This window comes from Euprymna scolopes, chromosome 3 (assembly GCF_053919585.1).
Source record: "Euprymna scolopes isolate OS-2025 chromosome 3, ASM5391958v1, whole genome shotgun sequence".
In the NCBI taxonomy this organism is placed as follows: Eukaryota; Metazoa; Mollusca; class Cephalopoda; order Sepiida; family Sepiolidae; genus Euprymna; species Euprymna scolopes.
Window position 1 is genome coordinate 142,991,472 of NC_136484.1, and position 19,447 is coordinate 143,010,918.

A 19,447-nucleotide genomic window follows, 5' to 3' on the forward strand; every position below is an offset into this window, starting at 1 on the left:
TAAGGATTAATAAGTGTACAGTGGTCAATGGGACAATGACGTAGTAATTGCTTGTAGTGGAAATTTGGTAAATTGTTTTTTTTTTATTTTTTATTCAATTTTCACCCCAAACAAGGCACAGTGCCACTTTGAAGCAGGGGGCTACTATCAGGGACTTAATTAGCGGGGTCATTATGAAAGGAGATGAGTAGAAAGATGTTTGTTAACATTACACTTGAACTTCTGCATATCATTGCAGTTGGGAAAGCAGAATCCCGGAAGGGAGTTCCAAAGACCCGTAGTTCTGGGGAAGAAACTATTGGAGTAAAAGGGATCTCTACTGTAAAGGGATGAGACTTAGTAGCTTGTCGGGTTTGTCGGGGGTAGTTACGTCGGGGAGGTACAAGTGTTTGCAGTTCGTCAGAGCATTCACCATTAAAGTATTTGTAGAACAGGCAGAGGAATGCAACATCTCGTCGATGGGACAGAGGCTGAAGCCTAGCTGACAGTTCAGGACCTATCAGATTGGCGACTCTCTTTTGAACCCTGTCCAGGAGCGAGAGACAAGCAGCAGATGCACCAGCTCAGATGTGACAACAGTACTCCATACATGGGCGAATGGTGGCCTTATAGAGATATAGGATACTGTCAGGCGTAAGTAGTTTTCTAGCACGGTAGAGGGAGCCAACCTTCCTTGCAGCAGCCTTGGCAATGCTCTCAATGTATCTATTCCAGTTCATATTCCCTGTAAACGTTAGGCCGAGGAGTTTAAAAGAAGTACTTTCAGGCAATGTGTTCTTGGCCATTGCTATTGGTGGTAGAGAAGGTTTCTTGTAGTTATTGAAGGAAACAAGTTTAGTCTTAGCAGCATTGAATGTGACCAACCATTTTTGTCTCCATTCCACTACGGATTGGAGGTCATCCTCTAGTGTTTCTGCCATTTACTTGGATATGTGTTTATTTGTTTTCCCCTCATATCTGTTATAGAGAGTGGTGTCATCGGCAAATATACCCATCTCCGAAACAATTTTATCAGGGAGGTCATTTATGAATATCAGGAATAATAGAGGTCCAAGGATAGACCCCTGAGGTACTCCCGCATTTATGTCATATTGTTTGGATGTACGACCGTCGAGGACAACTTTGATTTTTCTATTACTTAAGAAGGATTTAATTACATTATGAATTCTTCCAGTGATTCCATATGATCTAATTTTCCTTAGAAGACCATCGTGCCATACCCTGTCAAAGGCCTTAGATATATCAAGGGCCACCGCTCTACCCTCCCCTGTTTTATTGAATGAACGGTATATACGTTCAGAAACTACAGCTAAGATATCTGCTGTTGAATGGGCTTGCCTGAATCGATATTGTTTGTCAGTCAGGAGTTTAGCAGCTGTTAGGTGCTGGACTAGGGCTTGATTAACTAAGGACTCAAATATTTTGGCGAAAAGCAGGAGGCTAATGGGGCGATAATTTAGTGGGTCAGTTCTTTCATCAGAATTCTTGAAGACTGGTACCACAGAGGCGGTTTTCCAGCAGGATTACTTAAGGGGGACGGCTCATCAAGAACTTGTTTATGTTGGACTTGAAGACGACCATATTATAGTCAGCCGGAAAGCAGGCAAATGGAAGAGAGTTCCACAGGCATGCAGTTCTAAGAAAAAAGCTTTGTTCATGGAATCTACGTTTAGGTTTAGGCACAGATAAAGAGTGGGGGAAATTATTGATAGTGTTTTCAGGTAGACGAGTGTTTCTCATGAAAGTTCGGCGAGAGGGGGACCATAAATTGGAGCTCAGTCGAGCACTTGCTATGAAAATAACGATAGAGCAGAGACAAGCTCGCAACGTCTCTTCTGTAAGAAAGAGGAGACAGGGAAGAGAAAAGGGCATCCCTACTAGGCTACAAAGTCTATTTTGAACTCTGTCAAGGCAGGATAAGTTTTTCTAGCAACTCCTGCCCAGATGTGGCAACAGTACTCCATCCTTGGACGTACCTGGCTCTTATAAAGGTAGAGAATTGCATCAGCAGTGAGATATCTTCTGGATCGATAGAAGGATCCCACCATTTTCCCAGTGACCTTGGTTACAGATTTGATGTACGTGTTCCATTTCATATAAGGAGTAAAGGTCAAGCCCAGGAACTTGTTAAAACATGGAGCCTCCTAAAGATGAGAGCCATTCATTTCAATTGATGCCAGATGGGGATCAGAGCATTGATGATGTAAAGAGAGAAGCTTGGTTTTAGATGCATTAAAAGTAACCAGCCACCTCTTTCCCCATTGTACCACACGCTCAAGATCAGAGGAGAGAGAATCAGAGAGAACTTAGTCATTTATAGTCTTTGATGTGTTGCCATAGATAGTAGTGTCATAGCATAAATGCCTATGAATGATCTAAGGATATGATTTCGAAGATCATTGATGTAGATTAGGAAGAGAGTTGGGCCCAGGATAAACCACTGAGAGACTCCAGCATTAATACTGTGAGCTTCTCATTTCTGCTCATCAACCACTAGTCTTATGAACCTATCCGACAGAAATGATTTAATAACTGAGAAGACATTTCCAGCTATACAGTAACTAGAGATCTTGTGAAGTAGACCTTTATGCCATACTCTATCAAAGGCCTTTGCTATGTCAAGATCAACTGCCCTAGAAAGGAAGCCTCCATCAATAGATTCGCTAATCCTATTAGATATAACCGTAAGCACATCTACTGTAGATCTAGCAGAACGGAAACCATATTGCATGCATCTAAGAAGTTTAATTTTACTGAGGTGGTTTACTACTTCTCTATTTAATACAAATTCCAGCAGCTTACTCATGACGCACAAGAAGACTTATAATTGATGACCGATCACCTGAATTCTTGAATACAAGGTGTACTGACGAGGTTTTCCAGGGTGTTGGGAAGCAATTCTCCTTAAGACAACGCTTAAACAGCTTTGTAAGTATGGAAGCTAGTTCTGGTTGAAACTTTTTTTAGCACTATAATAGGAATGTCGTCGGAGCCAGTTGCTTTACTGGAGTCAAGGTTTTTGATTAGCTTGGCAACATCACGCACAGATATTTGTATGCCGCATGGAGTGTTTTTTGATACAGGAGGAAATACTGGGGGTTGACGGCCTTGGTGATATAGTCTAGAATTAGCTGCAAAGTTCTCAGGTCCATTGATGATAGTTGGGATAGAGCACACGCTCCTGTTCAGGATCCTGTTCGCTATTTGCCAAAAACTGATGATTACCAAGCTGCTACTCAGCTACTTTGGACTCGACGGACTGAGCATACAATTCTCTTGCATTTTTACAGTGGTTGCTGGCAGTCCTGAAAACGGCTTTAGTCTCAGTACATCTATTACGTTAGAAGCAATGGAAAAAGTGATTTCTGTGCGCAATGGTAGCAACACATTCTGGAGAGAACCATGGTTGGCTATTAAGTTTTTGCTGGAATTTTTTCGAGGAGATGAAACGGTCTATACCTACAATTAACCATTCCGTCAGGTCTGATACTAGAGAAGACACATACTTTCTAAACATAGAACGCAGAGGTAGATCCGATATAAATGTACAGAAGCTATCCCAGCCAGCCATAGTGTATCGATAGACCGTAAAATGGAGAGGTATGTCTGAGGATCTATTGCATTTCGTTTTTATCTTAACTGATAAAACCGAGTGGTCGGAAGATCCCAGTGGAGACAGAACGGAAGATGAACATAGCTCAGGGCAAGTTGTGAGAAAAAGGTCTAGGAGACTGATATACTGGCCATCAGTGTCAACCACATGGGTGGGTTCGTGAACAATCTGAGTGAGGCCATAAGCTATGGAGAAATCATGACAGAACCTTCCCTCGTCATGTCTTGTTTGAGTGGGTTAACCATTCCACATTGTGAACATTGAAGTCTCCACAGACGTGAATATTAGCTGAAGGATGAGCAGACAGGATGTGGTCAATTTTCTCAGATATGCTTTTTAAGATAGTAACTCCACTGTTGTGGGGGGGGCGATAGAGAACAAATATAAACACGGTAATGTGAGCAAGTACAACACGGAAACACACATAGGGTAATTTAGAATATCCTTTAACTACGAACTCATCTAGGGAAATAGTCGATCCAATGTCAGTTTCGCTTAGGAATAATAGTCTCCTGTAGTTGGGTTTAAACCTCTGGAATGTTGGAACCTAAACCCCTGATGTTGGAGAAGGAGACATGGTATTCGAGATCCAGGTTTAATCGTGTATTGTTTCTGGAAACTTTTAATGATGGTGTTTTGGGATTTGTGGAATAGGTCGACAGACTTACTTAAAGCAGGGCAGAGAAGGAAAGTAAGAAAGAAAAAAAATGAAGACATACATTTTTTTTGTAGCATATGATGATATATATGATAAGGTAAAGCCGTAACAGTTACCCACTAGTATGGCATCGAGAGGCCCCACCAGAAGCTACTGCATGGTCCAGAATCCATTCACTAAATGGCAATATAGTAGCCCCAGTACTTTGCACCTGCTGATAGGACAGCCTCCTTAGTGGTTAATCCAAGGTTTGGGTCCCTGACTATCAGGCGGAAAACGTCAGCCCAGATAAAAACGTTTAAATCCAACACCCTTACTAGTGACATGGTTACAAGGATATACATAGAAACAGAAAATTTCTGATAACTCTGGCGACTGTTCACACAAAATACTGCCAACCTAGAATACAGCTTTTTCGTCTCCTTTTATCAGAAAAATCACTCATAAAAATGAGGACTGAGGGACAAATTAGGAGAAGCGAGAGTAACGGGAGCTGCTGATAACACACCCACAATGCATTGTCTACTCTCCATGTATTATGGACGTACAAAATCTATAGTAATTCTTATTATTTTTGAGACGACTACATTCTGCAATGCTGTATCGATCTGAATGTAAAGATGTTTTTAAATATGACACTTTAAATTAGATAGTGTCATAGGAATATAATAGGTACGGCAAAATGAATGGCGATGTTCAAATCTATAAACATTTTGACCCCTCTCTTTACTTAAAAATTCACCAAAAATCAGTGAATTAACGAATTTTAATTAAATTTTCAGTATTTATCAAATAATGATCGCGGAATATAATGAACTAATTATTTTTATTTACATCTGAGTGGAAATGTATTATTTTGTTTAAACAAAAAATACATCTACTAAAGTTATGGTTTTCAGTAGTAAATAAAAAACGCAAGAATTTATTTTTGCTTTTTTTATATAAATAAAGCATCGTAATTTGTAACAATAAAAAAAAAAAAAATTTTTACAGGAACATTACGAAAAAAGCCCAAAGTCCGTATTAATGAATTCGAAGAAAAATGAATTTCTCAAACTACCGATATTACCATTGAATTAAGCATTGTTTATTTAATATTTTCACACAAAAAAATATAAAAAGCAAAAATATTTCTACTTTTTTTTTAAAAATTACAGACTTCGCATAATTTTCATATGCAAGATTTTAATAATTTCCTTGCTCGCAAGAATGTGAAACATTCGGTGTAACATAATTTTTATATAATCTCGAACAATAAAAAAAAATTAATTTAAAAACAGGAACATAAAAAATAATTAAATTAAAAAATGATAAAAATGGATACAAACGATCAAAATAGGAATGTAACAATGCACGTCCGGGGGGGGGGGGGATAAATATGACACTTCTACCTCCTTTTACAATCATGACTTCATTTTGAAACAGCGTTTTGATTGGCTGAAATGTTCGTGTTTAAAAACTTATCGGTTGCGTTTTGCCGAACGGCATAATTACTTGCTTTTTGAGAGCTAATTAAGCTGTATTTTGTATAAACAAGTTTTTTTTTTTTATTTAATTAAATATATTGGGACTTTACTTTACTAATTATCTTTGAAATAGACCCAGAAAACTAATATTTATCTTTTAAAGGCTTTTTACAATGAATTTATTTAACTTCTTCAGCATTTAGCTGAATTGTTTAATGGTTAGCTCGCCGTGAACACATTTTCATAACTTTTTTTTTCACGTGTACAAATATTTTTTTCCTTTAGGAAATTAACTTTAGTCTCTAATCTTTCAAATACAATCAAAAAGTTGTCGGAAACCTACAAAAAAAATTATGATAAATCGGCTTTCAAAACTAAGTCCCCTTATTTTTGCCCGCCCATTTTTGCCCGTACCTGAAATGTATATACTTATATAAGAAAGTCAATCAAGGTTATCTCCCTTCAATCGGGCCACATCTAAGGGATATAACTGCTAATATAAAAAAATTAATTAATGGATTTTTTTTCGTTTTTAATATATATATATATATATATATATATATATATATATATATATATATATATATATATATATATATATATATATATACTAGCAAAAGTACCCGTCGTTGACTGGGTTCAAAAATAGCCTACAGAAAATGAATTCTGATTTATGAAAGTATGATAGGTTATGAAAAGGAAGGGTTGTAAATTTGGGTTGGATTTGGGGGTTTCAAAACCCAAGCAAAATATGATGAAAGTAAAAATAAAATAGATAAAACAACAAAGGGAATGTCAGCCACGTATTAATTATTAAATTTGTGACCATTTATTTTTGATTTTTTGTATAAATTATATGTTTATTGAAATTAAATGTTTCTATGGGTGTCTATTCTTTCCTGTCATGTATGTGTGCGTGTGTGTGTGTGTGTATATATATACACATAAAAACTTATCTACATGCACACACACAACCATATACCCATATACATGCAAACAGACACATATACATATCCATCCATACATACATGCACACGCATACACATATATATAATTCTGTGTTCCTATCTATATTTCAATCTATCTATCTCACTATCTGTCTATATCCCTATCTATTCACCGGCCTCTCTAGATAGCTAACTACCCGTCTGTCTCTACATACATCTATCCTTTTCTATCTTATTTCTCACTCTATCTCCCTCTCACTATCTGTCTAACTATCTATTTATGTATATCTATTCCTAACTCCATTTCTATTTCTCTGTCTAACTCTCCAATTGTCAGCTATCTTTCTATACCTAGTTCCTTTACTGTGAATATATCCGTATGTCCTCACCTATTAATATCTACCTATCTATCCATCTATCTATTTATGTATGTCTACTCTTGTCTATCTATCTATCTATCTATCTATCTATCTATCTATCTATCTATCTATCTATCTATCTATCTATCTCTCTCTCTCTCTCTCTCTCTCTCTATATATATATATATATATATATATATATATATGTATATATATATATATAACAACACACACAAAAATAAATAAATAAAAAATTTAAATAATAACAACAACAAAAGAGGTAAATTAAAATTATAATAATCAATAAACAACTAAATAATTAGTATTAAATAAAATGTAAGCAAAAAAACAAAAACAAAGAACAAATTAAAATAAGTCATTTTCCAACACAAATATATAAAAACACAAACCAACACTGACTCCATGCAATAGCTTGACGAATCCTCACTAAGATAAAACAGGCAAAATATGGCAGTTAAGCTGCATAGAATTTTCCATGAGTTATAGCTTGGTTGGATGACCACATCCCTTGTTCGAGATGTAGTAGGTCTGTTCCATAGTCGGATTTCACTGCGGTTTGCTTGATCTGTGTTAGTTAATGGACTTCCTTGTGTGTGGGGCATGTTTGCTCATGTGGCAGAGTACTTGCCTCGCAGGCAAGAGGCTCGGGTTTCGAATTCCGAGTTTAGATATCTCTAACTGATGAGCCCTAATGAGGGTGAGACTCGAATCTTGGACTTCCGGTTTGTTGGCTGTGATGGCTCTTGTGAGTTGCGATGTTGTTTTGCTGTGGAAATAATTATATAATTTCTCATTCTGAAAATTATATATATATATATATATATATATATATATATATATATATATATATATATATATATATACTAGTTGAACCGACTAGATCTGGTGGGTGTACCATTTTAATAAAGAAGTGTGAATCTTACCTTATTCCGATACTGGATATAAGTCGAGTTAGTTCAGCCAATCCTCCTGGTCGATCGCTGATGGTAGTCACAAATTTAATCAATCTTCCATCAGCAGCCAATCCTCGTTCCAGTACTCTCCCAAGGGCAGGTGTATCTATGTTACCGCCACATAAAGCTACCACAACCCTGTAGATATGAAAAGAGTCATATGTAATAACGGAATAAATCAAAATAGAAATGAAAGAATCTGTAGTGTAATTATACAATCAATTCAAGCGATAGGAATGAAAAGTTTAACAGATAAAAGCAAGTGTAAACTTATAACTAATATAAATATTAATATTTATATTAGTTATAAGTCGAGATTGCTATATAAATATTAATATTTATATAGCAATCTCGACCAAATAAAAAACCCAATAAAACAATACGAAATAGAGTTTGTCATAAGGAAAAGAAATCAGACTGTAAATTAAAATTTATAAGGAAATTTATTATTCAACAGAATACTCCCTGAAAAAATTTATTAAAAAATCCTTAATCCACTGAGTTTCAAAGAATGCTATTCTTCTCTTCAGAGGAAAGAAAGATATTAGCAAATTACTAGTATAACCGAGCTAAAAAAATTGTTAGTTATGGCATTACATGAAAGAGCACTTAATAAAATAATGAACATCTGTACAAATGGATAGACAAATGTTGGATTTTTTTTACAAATGATTATTACTTTTGTTTCAATTTACTTCAGTCGAAGTTCTCAGAAATTAAGGGGCCCTTTCCTCGAGCTAGCACATTTTTTCTATATGAAATACATAGATATTCACATATTCTACCAAAATTCTTCTTCTTTACCTTTCAAACATTAGTAAAGAAGTCAAAAATATAAATTTCACTTTACCTAATTGACCAGTTAACTACATTCTAATATATCTTTCTTTTGGTCTAACTGGATTCCAGGACAAGAATTCATCTAGTCTGGTGGAGTAATAAATAGTGTTATTACTAGGGATAATATCATGGATAAAGTGCAGAATTCCTTGTATAAATCAGCGTGAGTTAATTATTCTGACGGCACTTATTTGATTGGTGAATACTATATTATTTTGAATATTTGGTCAGGATTTACTTGTAGTTATATGTAATAACAGAATGAATTAAAATAAAAACAATGAATGTTATCTGTTTTAATCGGTACAGTGCTGTACCGATTAAAACAGGCAACATTCATTGTTATTTTCTATTTTAATTCATTCCGTTATTATTTTTTTCTGTTATTGTTTCTATTTTAATTAATTTTATTATTTTTTTCGTTTTTAAGAGACCTAATCAATTTTGTATATATATATATATATATATATATATATATATATATATATATATATATATATATATATATATATACTAACAAAAGTACCCGTCGTTGACTGGGTTCAAAAACAGCCTACAGAAAATGGACTCTGATTTATGAAAGTATGATAGATTATGAAAAGGAAGGGTTGTAAAGAGATAGCTTCGAATTTGGGGGGTATCACAACCAAAGCAAAATATGATGAAAGTAAAAATAAAATAGATAAACCCCATAATTTATTATACCATACCTGTTCACACTGAAACACTTCTCACAATATTTAAAAAAAAACAAACCTTGTTAAACTTTGTGATATATTTCCATTCTATGGAGGTCAGGCGTGAACGAACACTCCATAATTTTATTATACCATATTTCTTCAAACTGAAACATAATTATCAAAGTATACTTACGCAGATAGATATGAAAAGTCTTTATTAAAGTTTGTGCTTATTTCCATTCTATGGCGCGAACGCAGACCCCACAATTTTATTATACCATCCCTATTTAAGTTAAAACATATTTATCAAAATATTCTTATGTACATCTATATAAAAAAAACACTTGTAAACGTTTTTTTTTTTAATTTTAAATTTTTTATTTCCATACTTTGTGGACCAGGCGCGAATGCAGGCCCCATAATTTTTATGAACCACCGTTCTGCCAGATCAAACATACCCATTCCTGTGTCTCGATACATCTTCTATCATTATATGTAATCAGTTTTTTAAAATAGTCAAGGAGCCTATTCGTGACCACACACACACACACACACACACACACACACACACACACACACACACACACAGCTTTATATATATATATATATATATATATATATATATATATATATATATATATATGCGCGCGCGCGTGCGTGTGTGTGTGTGTGTAGTCTTTTTGTAGCTTTGCAAGCCGGTAATAATCATGACAAAGTGGTATATTTAAAAAAAAATGTATTAACAAAAGTATGTGACAGTAATATACGTCATGATTCTGGGAGCCATAACTGCCATGAATTATAGTTTTAAAACATTATTGAGAATCCATATCGATACAAAATTGATAAGATATATTAAAAACGGAAAAAAAAAAAAAAAAAAAAAATCCATAAAATAAATTTTTTTATGTTAACAGTTATATCCCTTAGGTTTGACTCGATTTAAGGGAGATAACCTTGATCGACTTTGTTTAAAAATTATATATATTCGTATAACACTGTAATTTATAGGGTTATATTTACAAAATCTTAACATTAAGATCGATCAGTGTCTGCATCATAGTCAAGTAGACTTACTTTTTCCCAAGCAATTCTGGACACAGATTCTGCAATATCGCGGCCAGACCAACAGCACCGGCTCCTTCCACAACTGCCTTTTCTTGTTCCACTAATCGCAAAATGGACAAAGCAATAAAATTTTCGCTAAAATATAAGAAAGAATTGATTCAGTTTGTATGCTGGAATGTGATGGCATTTTAATAAGGAATTGTACAAATAACATAATTTATTTGTAGGGTCAGATAATATAACAAGATGAAAAGTTATTGAACAATTATCAGTAACGTTCACAACAAATACTTGCAAAGCTATAGCAACCACCAACAACCTCCATCACCCCCCCCCCATTGGTGCCTAAAACTAAAATTCCATGAGCAAAGTTTATTTTCCAGAAATGTCTCTCTGCGGAACATAATACCGTGATTCTGCTTCTCGGTTGACTATAACATGGTCTTCAAATCTAATGTGTATAAATTCCTATTGAGCCCTTCTTTTAAATAATGTATGCACTTTCCAAGTTCCACCATAACTGATCTTGTTGTCTCGCCACTTAACCTTTATCCTAGAGTAGCCTCCTCACCTTGATAAGTGGTGATCTCCCAGATAAAAAAAAGAGAAATCAGGTGTTGTTTGAAAGAAACAGAACTAAGTTTACTATTCATTGTTTACATCTGTTGACGTTTTTCATCCAGGATTCTATAAAAAACATAAATTCGTACAAAGTAATCAGTTCGATTCCATTGTTTGCATTAATTACATCTCCCCTGTTTCTGTGTAGAATTAGTTTTTTATGGTAAGGACCACATGAAAGCTTATATCATGAAAGTGGTGCTATAATGCTGACAAAATTTGAACGTGACATGATCAGATCATGAGTCATGTCGGTATTTACTTCCCTATTGTCACATCCCATGGTTAGGGTTATGAAGGTTACTTTGACTAAAACGTGGCGAGAATAACATTCAATATGAGAGTAGTAGTTTGAATAATCCAAATAGTATATTCTATGACGTTATTAAAAAATATTAAACTTCAAGCGTTTACTTTCCCATAGTGATGAAATTAACACATTTCTAGGATTCGACAATGTTTATATAAAAGTATTGAGAAATAATGTGTCAACAACGTCCACATCATAGTCAAGTGGTTAGAATCACTGATTCCACAGTCTGAAATCATATCCATTAGGCCAACCACGTATTTTATTTATTGTATTTAAAGAATTGAAATTTTTATATTGTTTTCAAGAAAAAAGTTCAATATTAGGTAAAGACATTTACTTGACCGTGATGACCTTGTCGACAACTTTGGATGCAGTTGCAAATGCATTGACACCAACCATGGGAACTGCAAGACCTGGTAAAAAAAGCAATCTCATGCATTAACAGTTTACTTATCTGCTATATGCAACATATCTATTAAATATACAGAAGAAATACTGGTTTTCGCTTTAAATTTCCTTTCAAAATCAATGGCTTTTATAACTGATTTATGATCTTATTTTAACATGTCAGAGTAAAAAATATCCTTTATATTTTTTATATTTTAGACTAATGAACCCTCAATCTCTTCTTTAGTATCTCTTCTTACAAGAAGGATTGTAATTGCTGACAACACTTTAAGAATCTGCTAAGCGGACCATCTTCAGTCAACACGGATGTACACAATCAGATCCCTGAGCAAGTAATTTAGGATACCATTGCTGAGCTGCCAACAGTGGCAGAAATCAAGAAAACAATCATCCACACAAACTCAAGCAAAGCAACTAAAAAGGAGGGAATATCTGCTGAAATCTACAAGACATCAAGCCCAAACGCATTTAAAGTCTTTCATAATCTATTGCAAAGTATCTGGAAGGAGAAGAAGATGCCAGATGACTTTCAAGATGCCTTGATCGTTTCCCTTTATAAGAAAAAGGGTAGCAAAACTGATTGTGCAAATTACAGAGGTATATCACTTCTTTCCATCGCTGGGAAAGTATTTGCCAGAGTCATTTTCAATCGACTCATCACTGTCTCTGAAAAGAACTTGCCAGAGGTACAATGCAGTTTTAGATCTGGGAAAAGCATCATCGATATAATTTTTGCTTTGAAACAACTTCAAGAGAAGTGTATAGAATAAAACATGTCTCTGTACAGTCTTCATTGACTTTATGAAGGCTTTTGACACAGTGAGCAGGAAGGCTCTTGGGACTATGCTTGGGCATACTGGATGTCCACTGAGATTTATTTCAATGATTAGGCTCTTCCATGATGGCATGATAGGTCAAATTCTCCACAATGGCATAGAATCTGAGACTTTTGAGATCAGCGATGGAATGATGTAAGACTGCATACTAGCACCAATACTCTTCAACAATTTCTTCACTCGCATTCTGTCTCACACAGTGAAAGATTTGGAGCAAGGAGTCTACATTCGCTACCGTCTGGATGGCTCACTTTTTGATCTGCATCAACTCAATTCCAAGACCGAGAGCCTTCCAGACCTCATCTAAGAAATTCTCTTTGTCAGCGACTGTGCTCTGTGTTGCACTTTCTGAATCTCATCTGCAATTTATGTTAAACTGCTTTTCAGAAGCTTCCAAACTATATGGCCTAACAATCAACCTTAGTAAAATTGAGGTACTTTGTCAACCTGCACCAGAAACAAACCACCAAATCCCGACCATCATCATTGACGACACTCAACTGAAGAATGTGAAACACTCTAAATATCTAGGAAACAACATCTTCTGTAACGGCTCCTTGGACAGTGAAATCTATGCACGAATTAGTAAAGCAAGCCGAACTTTACAAAGACTCCAAAACAGTGTTCAGTCAGCACAACATAAGTTAGAATACAAAACTGAAAGTGTACAACGCAGTAATCCTCCCCCCCCCTCCTTTATAGATGTGAGACTTAGACGCTATACCGTAAACACATTAAAAAATTGGAATAAATAGTGAACTTTTTCTTTCTAACATTTACTTGCATATCAAATTTCAGTAATACATTTTCTTTGATAAAAAGTATTTCAGATTATTTTTTTTTTATTTTGAAATGTTACAGGCGGATTCAATCTGTACTGATTTGTTTTAATGTGAGGTTTATTAATCCTAGTTTACAAACAAAATCAAAAGATTAAATCATCTGTATCGTCACATGTGCGAATGCATTCTTTTTTTACCATCGGCCAACGTTGATTGGGGTTTTGTGTATACGGGTTCTCCATGCTTTAAAGCTTCCGTGAAACTGGCGCAACATTCAGATTCAACACCCTGAAAAAAAAAAAAAAAAAATAATGATAATAATGATAATGATGATGATAATAATAATAATAATAATAATAGTAATAATAATAATAATAATGAATGAGAAGTCAATGGAAAACAGCTGTTGCGATGATGCAAATTTATTTGCAAAATTATCGACTGAATTGATGAGTACTCGAAATCTGCAGAGACTTGTTGTCACTCAGACTTCAGGTTGTTGTCAGTGAGCAATCTCTGATGATGATATGTGTGAGAACTCCTAGTGAGTGCAATACTACTACTACTACTACTACTAATAATAATAATTATAATGATAACAATATGGAACATGAAGAAAGTCAATATAATATCAATTGTTAGAATACTAGAAACAGTCCTGAAAAACCTCGAAAAAAGATAAGGAGAAATTAGAATCAAAGGGAAGACTGTGACTATACAACTGATGGTAATAATGAAAGCAACTGTTCAGGGTCTTGAGTTCAGCAAAAAGCTTCCACCATTCGACAAGAGACACGTGAAGTTCGAGCTATATCGATGAAAACGTTGTGAAAATAACACTCAAGATGAGAACAGTAATCTGAATAATTCAAATAATACAATAAATCCACATCTAAAGAGAAGTTTGTCATGTAAACGAAATGCGAAGTAAGTCCGGTTCAGACGGTTAATCGTCTCACATGGGAACAATAACTCAACGTAAATGACATAAGATGGCGGATATGAGAAAGCAAAATCAGCCAGTCTCCAATGAATAAATGTCGTGACCAGATATTACTATAACAGAGTTGCTGACATGTATTTATCTGCAACAGTCACATGACAAGTATGCATATGACCAAGTCACTATGCAAACTGACATCACAGTGAAGGAAGAAAAGGGAAAGAAAAGCAGAGAAAAAAAAAACACCACATGGGGAGAGGACCAAAATAGCGGCTGATGAGAGATGGACATATGACGGCATGAGGGACTGGATGGGATGTGTCGAGATAGCAGGGTTTTTTTTTAAGTACATGGCAAACTAACAGAATTTTAAAACAAGATGCAATGCATTATTTTGGAAAGTACCATGAATAAATGCCTTTTATGCCAATGGAGAAAGCCAAGTCGAATTTCTTTACTTTTTTGTTTCTTTGCGACTGTCTCTGCATGGGTCTGTGTTAACATGTAATGACAACGTTGCATGGCTAAGCTGTTTTAAAATTCGTTTGAACAAAACTGTGGATCTCCTGTCGTATTCTCTCTCTTTGTCACACCTTTGTTTTTATACAGCAGACACGAACTTAGCTGAATAAAACCGTCAATTTCCACTAAGAATGTGTTCCTTAATCGTTTGAGGTTGCTTTGTCGCCTTTTGATTTCAGAATCACTGCCGATGCATGAGACACCAAAAGAGAGCACGTATGATTTTAAATTATGTTTATAAATGTTAGTCGCCTAACCAACAACGTGAATCTCGGAATTCCGCAGATGCGTAACCGATATGCGAGAAGTGTAGAGACATAGTTTAATAGTATTTTTCCTAAAGAGCTTACCTAATTATAACGAAGGTCTCTTGAGTGCTACTATGATTTCTATGTATATTAAATACTTGTAATTGCAATAAGAGAAAAGTTATCACAAATCAACTTTAAATAACAACTCAACGGTAGTTTTTTTTTTTTTCTAGACTCTCAGAAATGAGAATACCAATTTATATATGAAATAATAATTTTATATATATGACATCAGTACGAACACTGGTGAAGCATATTTTACCCGTCATTTTTGAAAGAAGGCTTTCTTTTAACTGTTAGTAATTTTTCTTTCTCTCTCTCTGTGCCTAAAACTAAACAAAACTTCTATGAGCTGTTTCTTTCTTAGAAGTGCTTGTCTGTGGAACAAAATACCGCAGAGCTGCTTCCCAACTGACTACAATTATCGTTTTCAAGTTTAATGTGAACAAATTTTTGTTGAGCTTTTCTCTTAAATAATTGCCTTCTGCCAAACTTCCATCGCCATTACTAATCATCACTGCATGATCTCACCATCTATCTGACACCCATTAATCCTTATCTTGAGTGGTATTTGTGCCTTGATAAGTGGCGACTCTTAGTATTAGTGAGATTTTTAACTGGATGATAGAACAATATTATGAAAGGATTGATTCACAGGACGACATGATAGATATTTGTTGGCATTAGACTGAAAAACGATAATTTTGTAATCTGTAGAGAAATATTCTCGCAATAATGTGTTCCATCGGTGAGAAGTTTTCAGAAAGAAACTTTGTTCATGAAAATTCCGTTTGATTTTAGGTACACAAAGTAAAAAACAAAGTTCTTTGCAGTATTTGTAGAAAACGAGTTTTTGTTAAGAAGGTTTGTCGGTGGGGATTGGGGCAGAATTTGTACGCTGGTACATAAATAAAATGTTTGTATTAAAATAGAATTAAGCAAAACAAGGAATAGAAGACGAAGGACTTGCATATATTTTACAGGTTGGCACGAAGAACTTGAGGGCGACAGCACTACCGGCAATGAGTCCTCCACCTCCAATGGGAATGATGCAGGCATCGAGGTCAGGGACTTGGTCGACAATTTCGAGACCCATTGTGCCAGCACCAGCCAAGATATGTGGATGGTCATACCTATGGAGACAGAAATAGGCGAGAAATAAAATATAATCAATAACAATGGGAACTAGAAAAAAATGGATAAAGTCGATAAATGATGTCATGATGACCTCTTAAATATTTGATCGTAAGTCGACCTTTAATTTATTCACACACATAAATACATGAACGATCTTCTATGTGTTATAATAATAATAATAATAATAATAATAATGATAGTATTAATAATAATAATAATATTAATATTAATACTAATAATAATAATAATGATAATATTAATATTAATAATAATGATAATAATATAATAATATTAATAATAATGATAATAATAATAATAATATTAATAATAATGATAATAATAATAAAATAAATAAATAAATAATAATAATAATATTAATAATAATGATAATAATATAATAATATTAATAATAATGATAATAATAATAATAATAGTATTAATAATAATGATAATAATAATAAAATAAATAATAATAATAATAACATTAATAATAATGATAATAAAATAAATAAATAATAATAATAATAATAATAAAATAAATAAATAAATAATAATAATAATAATAATAATAATAATAATAATAATAATGATAATAATAATATGCAATGAAAACATGGAGATTGGAATTGACAGCTGATGCACAACACATAACAGAAATTAACATACAAAGAGGCATCTTCCAAGGAGACTATCACCACTTCTGTTCATCATAGCCATGACGCTCTTAAACAGTATTCTGAGAAAGTGCCAAGCCGGATACAAGTTCAGAGGAAAAAATGAACCACCTGATGTACATGGACAATCTGAAACTTTTTGCATGGACCAAAAAGGAGCTAGAGACACTAATTAACACCTCCAGAATCTTCAGCCAAGATATCCAAATGGAATTTGGAATGGAAAAGTGCGCACAACTAGTTATAAGAAAGGGAAAACTGGAAACGACAGAAGGCATGGAACTACCCAACCAAACAGAAATGAGGGCACTAGGGGAACAAGACTACTATAAATACATGGGAATTCTGGAAGTGGACACCATCAGAGCAACAGAAATGAAAGAGAAAGTTGGAAAGGAATACCTCAGGAGAACAAGAAAACTCCCGGAAACTAAATTATATAGTAGAAACCTAATAAAAGGTATTAATACATGGGCAGTATCACTAGTAAGATACTCTGGGCCGTTTATAGGGTGGACAAAAGAAGAACTGAGACAACTCGACCAGAAAACCAGGAAACTCATGACCATGCATAATGCACTACACCCAAAGGACGATATTGACAGACTCTACGTGAAAAGGAAAGATGGTGGGAGGGGACTGATCTCTATAGAAGACTGTGTGAAGGACACGACAAAAGAACTAGAAAAAATACATAATGCAAAACACTGAAAGAATAATTATGGCAGCGAGAGATACTGAAAAAAAATAAAAAAACAGAAAACAGAGAGACAAATGACAAAACGAGAAAAGAGAAGTGGGAAGAGAAACAACTCCACAGAAGATTCATAAGAATGACAAAAGATGAGAATAATGAAAACACCTGGACATGGATGCGAAAAGGACATATAAACCGAGAAACAGAATCTCTAATAACTGCAGCACAAGATAACTCGATAAGAACCAACCATATCAAAGCAAGGATCGATAAAACACAAGAAAACAGCAAATGCAGACTCTGTGGACAAAAAGACGAAACGATAAACCATATAGTAAGCGAATGCAGCAAACTTGCCCAAAAGGAATACAAAAACAGGCATGACCAAGTGGGGAGAGTGGTACACTGGAAATTGTGTAAACGACTGCATTTTGAGCATACAGACAAATCGTACAAGCATAAACCTGCAACAGTACTTGAAAACGAGAACCACAAAATCCTATGGAACATGGACATACAGACGGAAAAACCCATCCAAGCAAGAAGACCAGATGTCGTAATAATTAACAAGAAAGAAAAATCCTGTCAAATCGTTGACTTTGCAGTCCCAGCTGATCACAGGGTGAGTATGAAAGAAAAGGAGAAACGAAGCAAATACACAGAGCTAGCCAGAGAGTTAAAAGGGATTTGGATGATGAAGAAAGTCCAAATAGTACCGATAATAGTAGGAGCACTAGGAACAATCCCGAAAAACTTTGAAAAAAGAATGTCAGAAATTGGAATCAGAGGAATAACTGCAAAAGTACAACGACTAACGATAATGAAAATGACTGAAATATTAAGGAAAACCCTTGAATGCGGAGAATAATACAAGACAATATAACGAATAAGCGTTACGGAGAATGAAGAACACAGAAACTGCATATTTACAAGTTCTACACCCCCCCCCATCATGCATTCCCCCCCATTGTTTCATCACCGATCCCCCCCTCCCCCCCAAAAAAATGATACCAAAGGGCCGAGAAGGATCAATAAGGACTGAAAGACCAAGAAGCGAGCGCCAACCAGACCTCGGCTGGACAAGCGCAAAGAGAACTGGGACCTTGGAGAGGCTGAGTGCCACTCAAATTTCAGTATAAACCAATGGCCACTACTAGCGAGAAATCAATGGTAAGCGGCTGTTGCGATGATGCAAATTCATTTGCAAATGCTATCAAAGGAGGTGGAGAGGGCTGGACGTCTGGGGAGACTTATTGTCACTCAGCTTCCAGAGAATACCACAGGTTTCCAATCAGATCGTTTGTTGACTTGTGTGAAAGCTCCATGTGAGCCAATAATAATCCATATGTTCCATATGTATCACAAACATTTCGCTTCTCCATCAAAAAATCTTCACATGATAAAAGTAAACGAACTAAAAAGCTGGAGAAAACAAGAGAATTTCAAAAGATAGCCAAGAAACATGCACGTGTACTCAGACGCCAAAAGAACGTTCTCGCACTGTTACAGAAAAAATATTAAAATGTTATTACTTGTTTCATACGTAATTGTTAGATGCTGGGTTTTAAAATTAATTTTGAAAAAAAAAAATTGGTTTT

At 34.8% G+C, this 19,447-nt stretch overlaps 1 protein-coding gene across 1 annotated transcript in view; it reads right to left on the minus strand.

Moving 5' to 3' along the window:
- LOC145259666 (L-threonine ammonia-lyase-like) overlaps positions 1-19,447 on the minus strand; it is a 65,176-nt gene that overhangs the window by 7,621 nt on the left and 38,108 nt on the right. Inside the window, exons 7-11 of the mRNA XM_080117328.1 lie at positions 16,312-16,474; positions 13,763-13,853; positions 11,877-11,952; positions 10,615-10,740; positions 7,988-8,155 (exon numbers count right to left, since the gene is read on the minus strand). Coding sequence (XP_079973454.1) covers positions 7,988-8,155; positions 10,615-10,740; positions 11,877-11,952; positions 13,763-13,853; positions 16,312-16,474 — 624 coding nt within the window. The remainder of the gene's footprint in view (positions 1-7,987; positions 8,156-10,614; positions 10,741-11,876; positions 11,953-13,762; positions 13,854-16,311; positions 16,475-19,447) is intronic.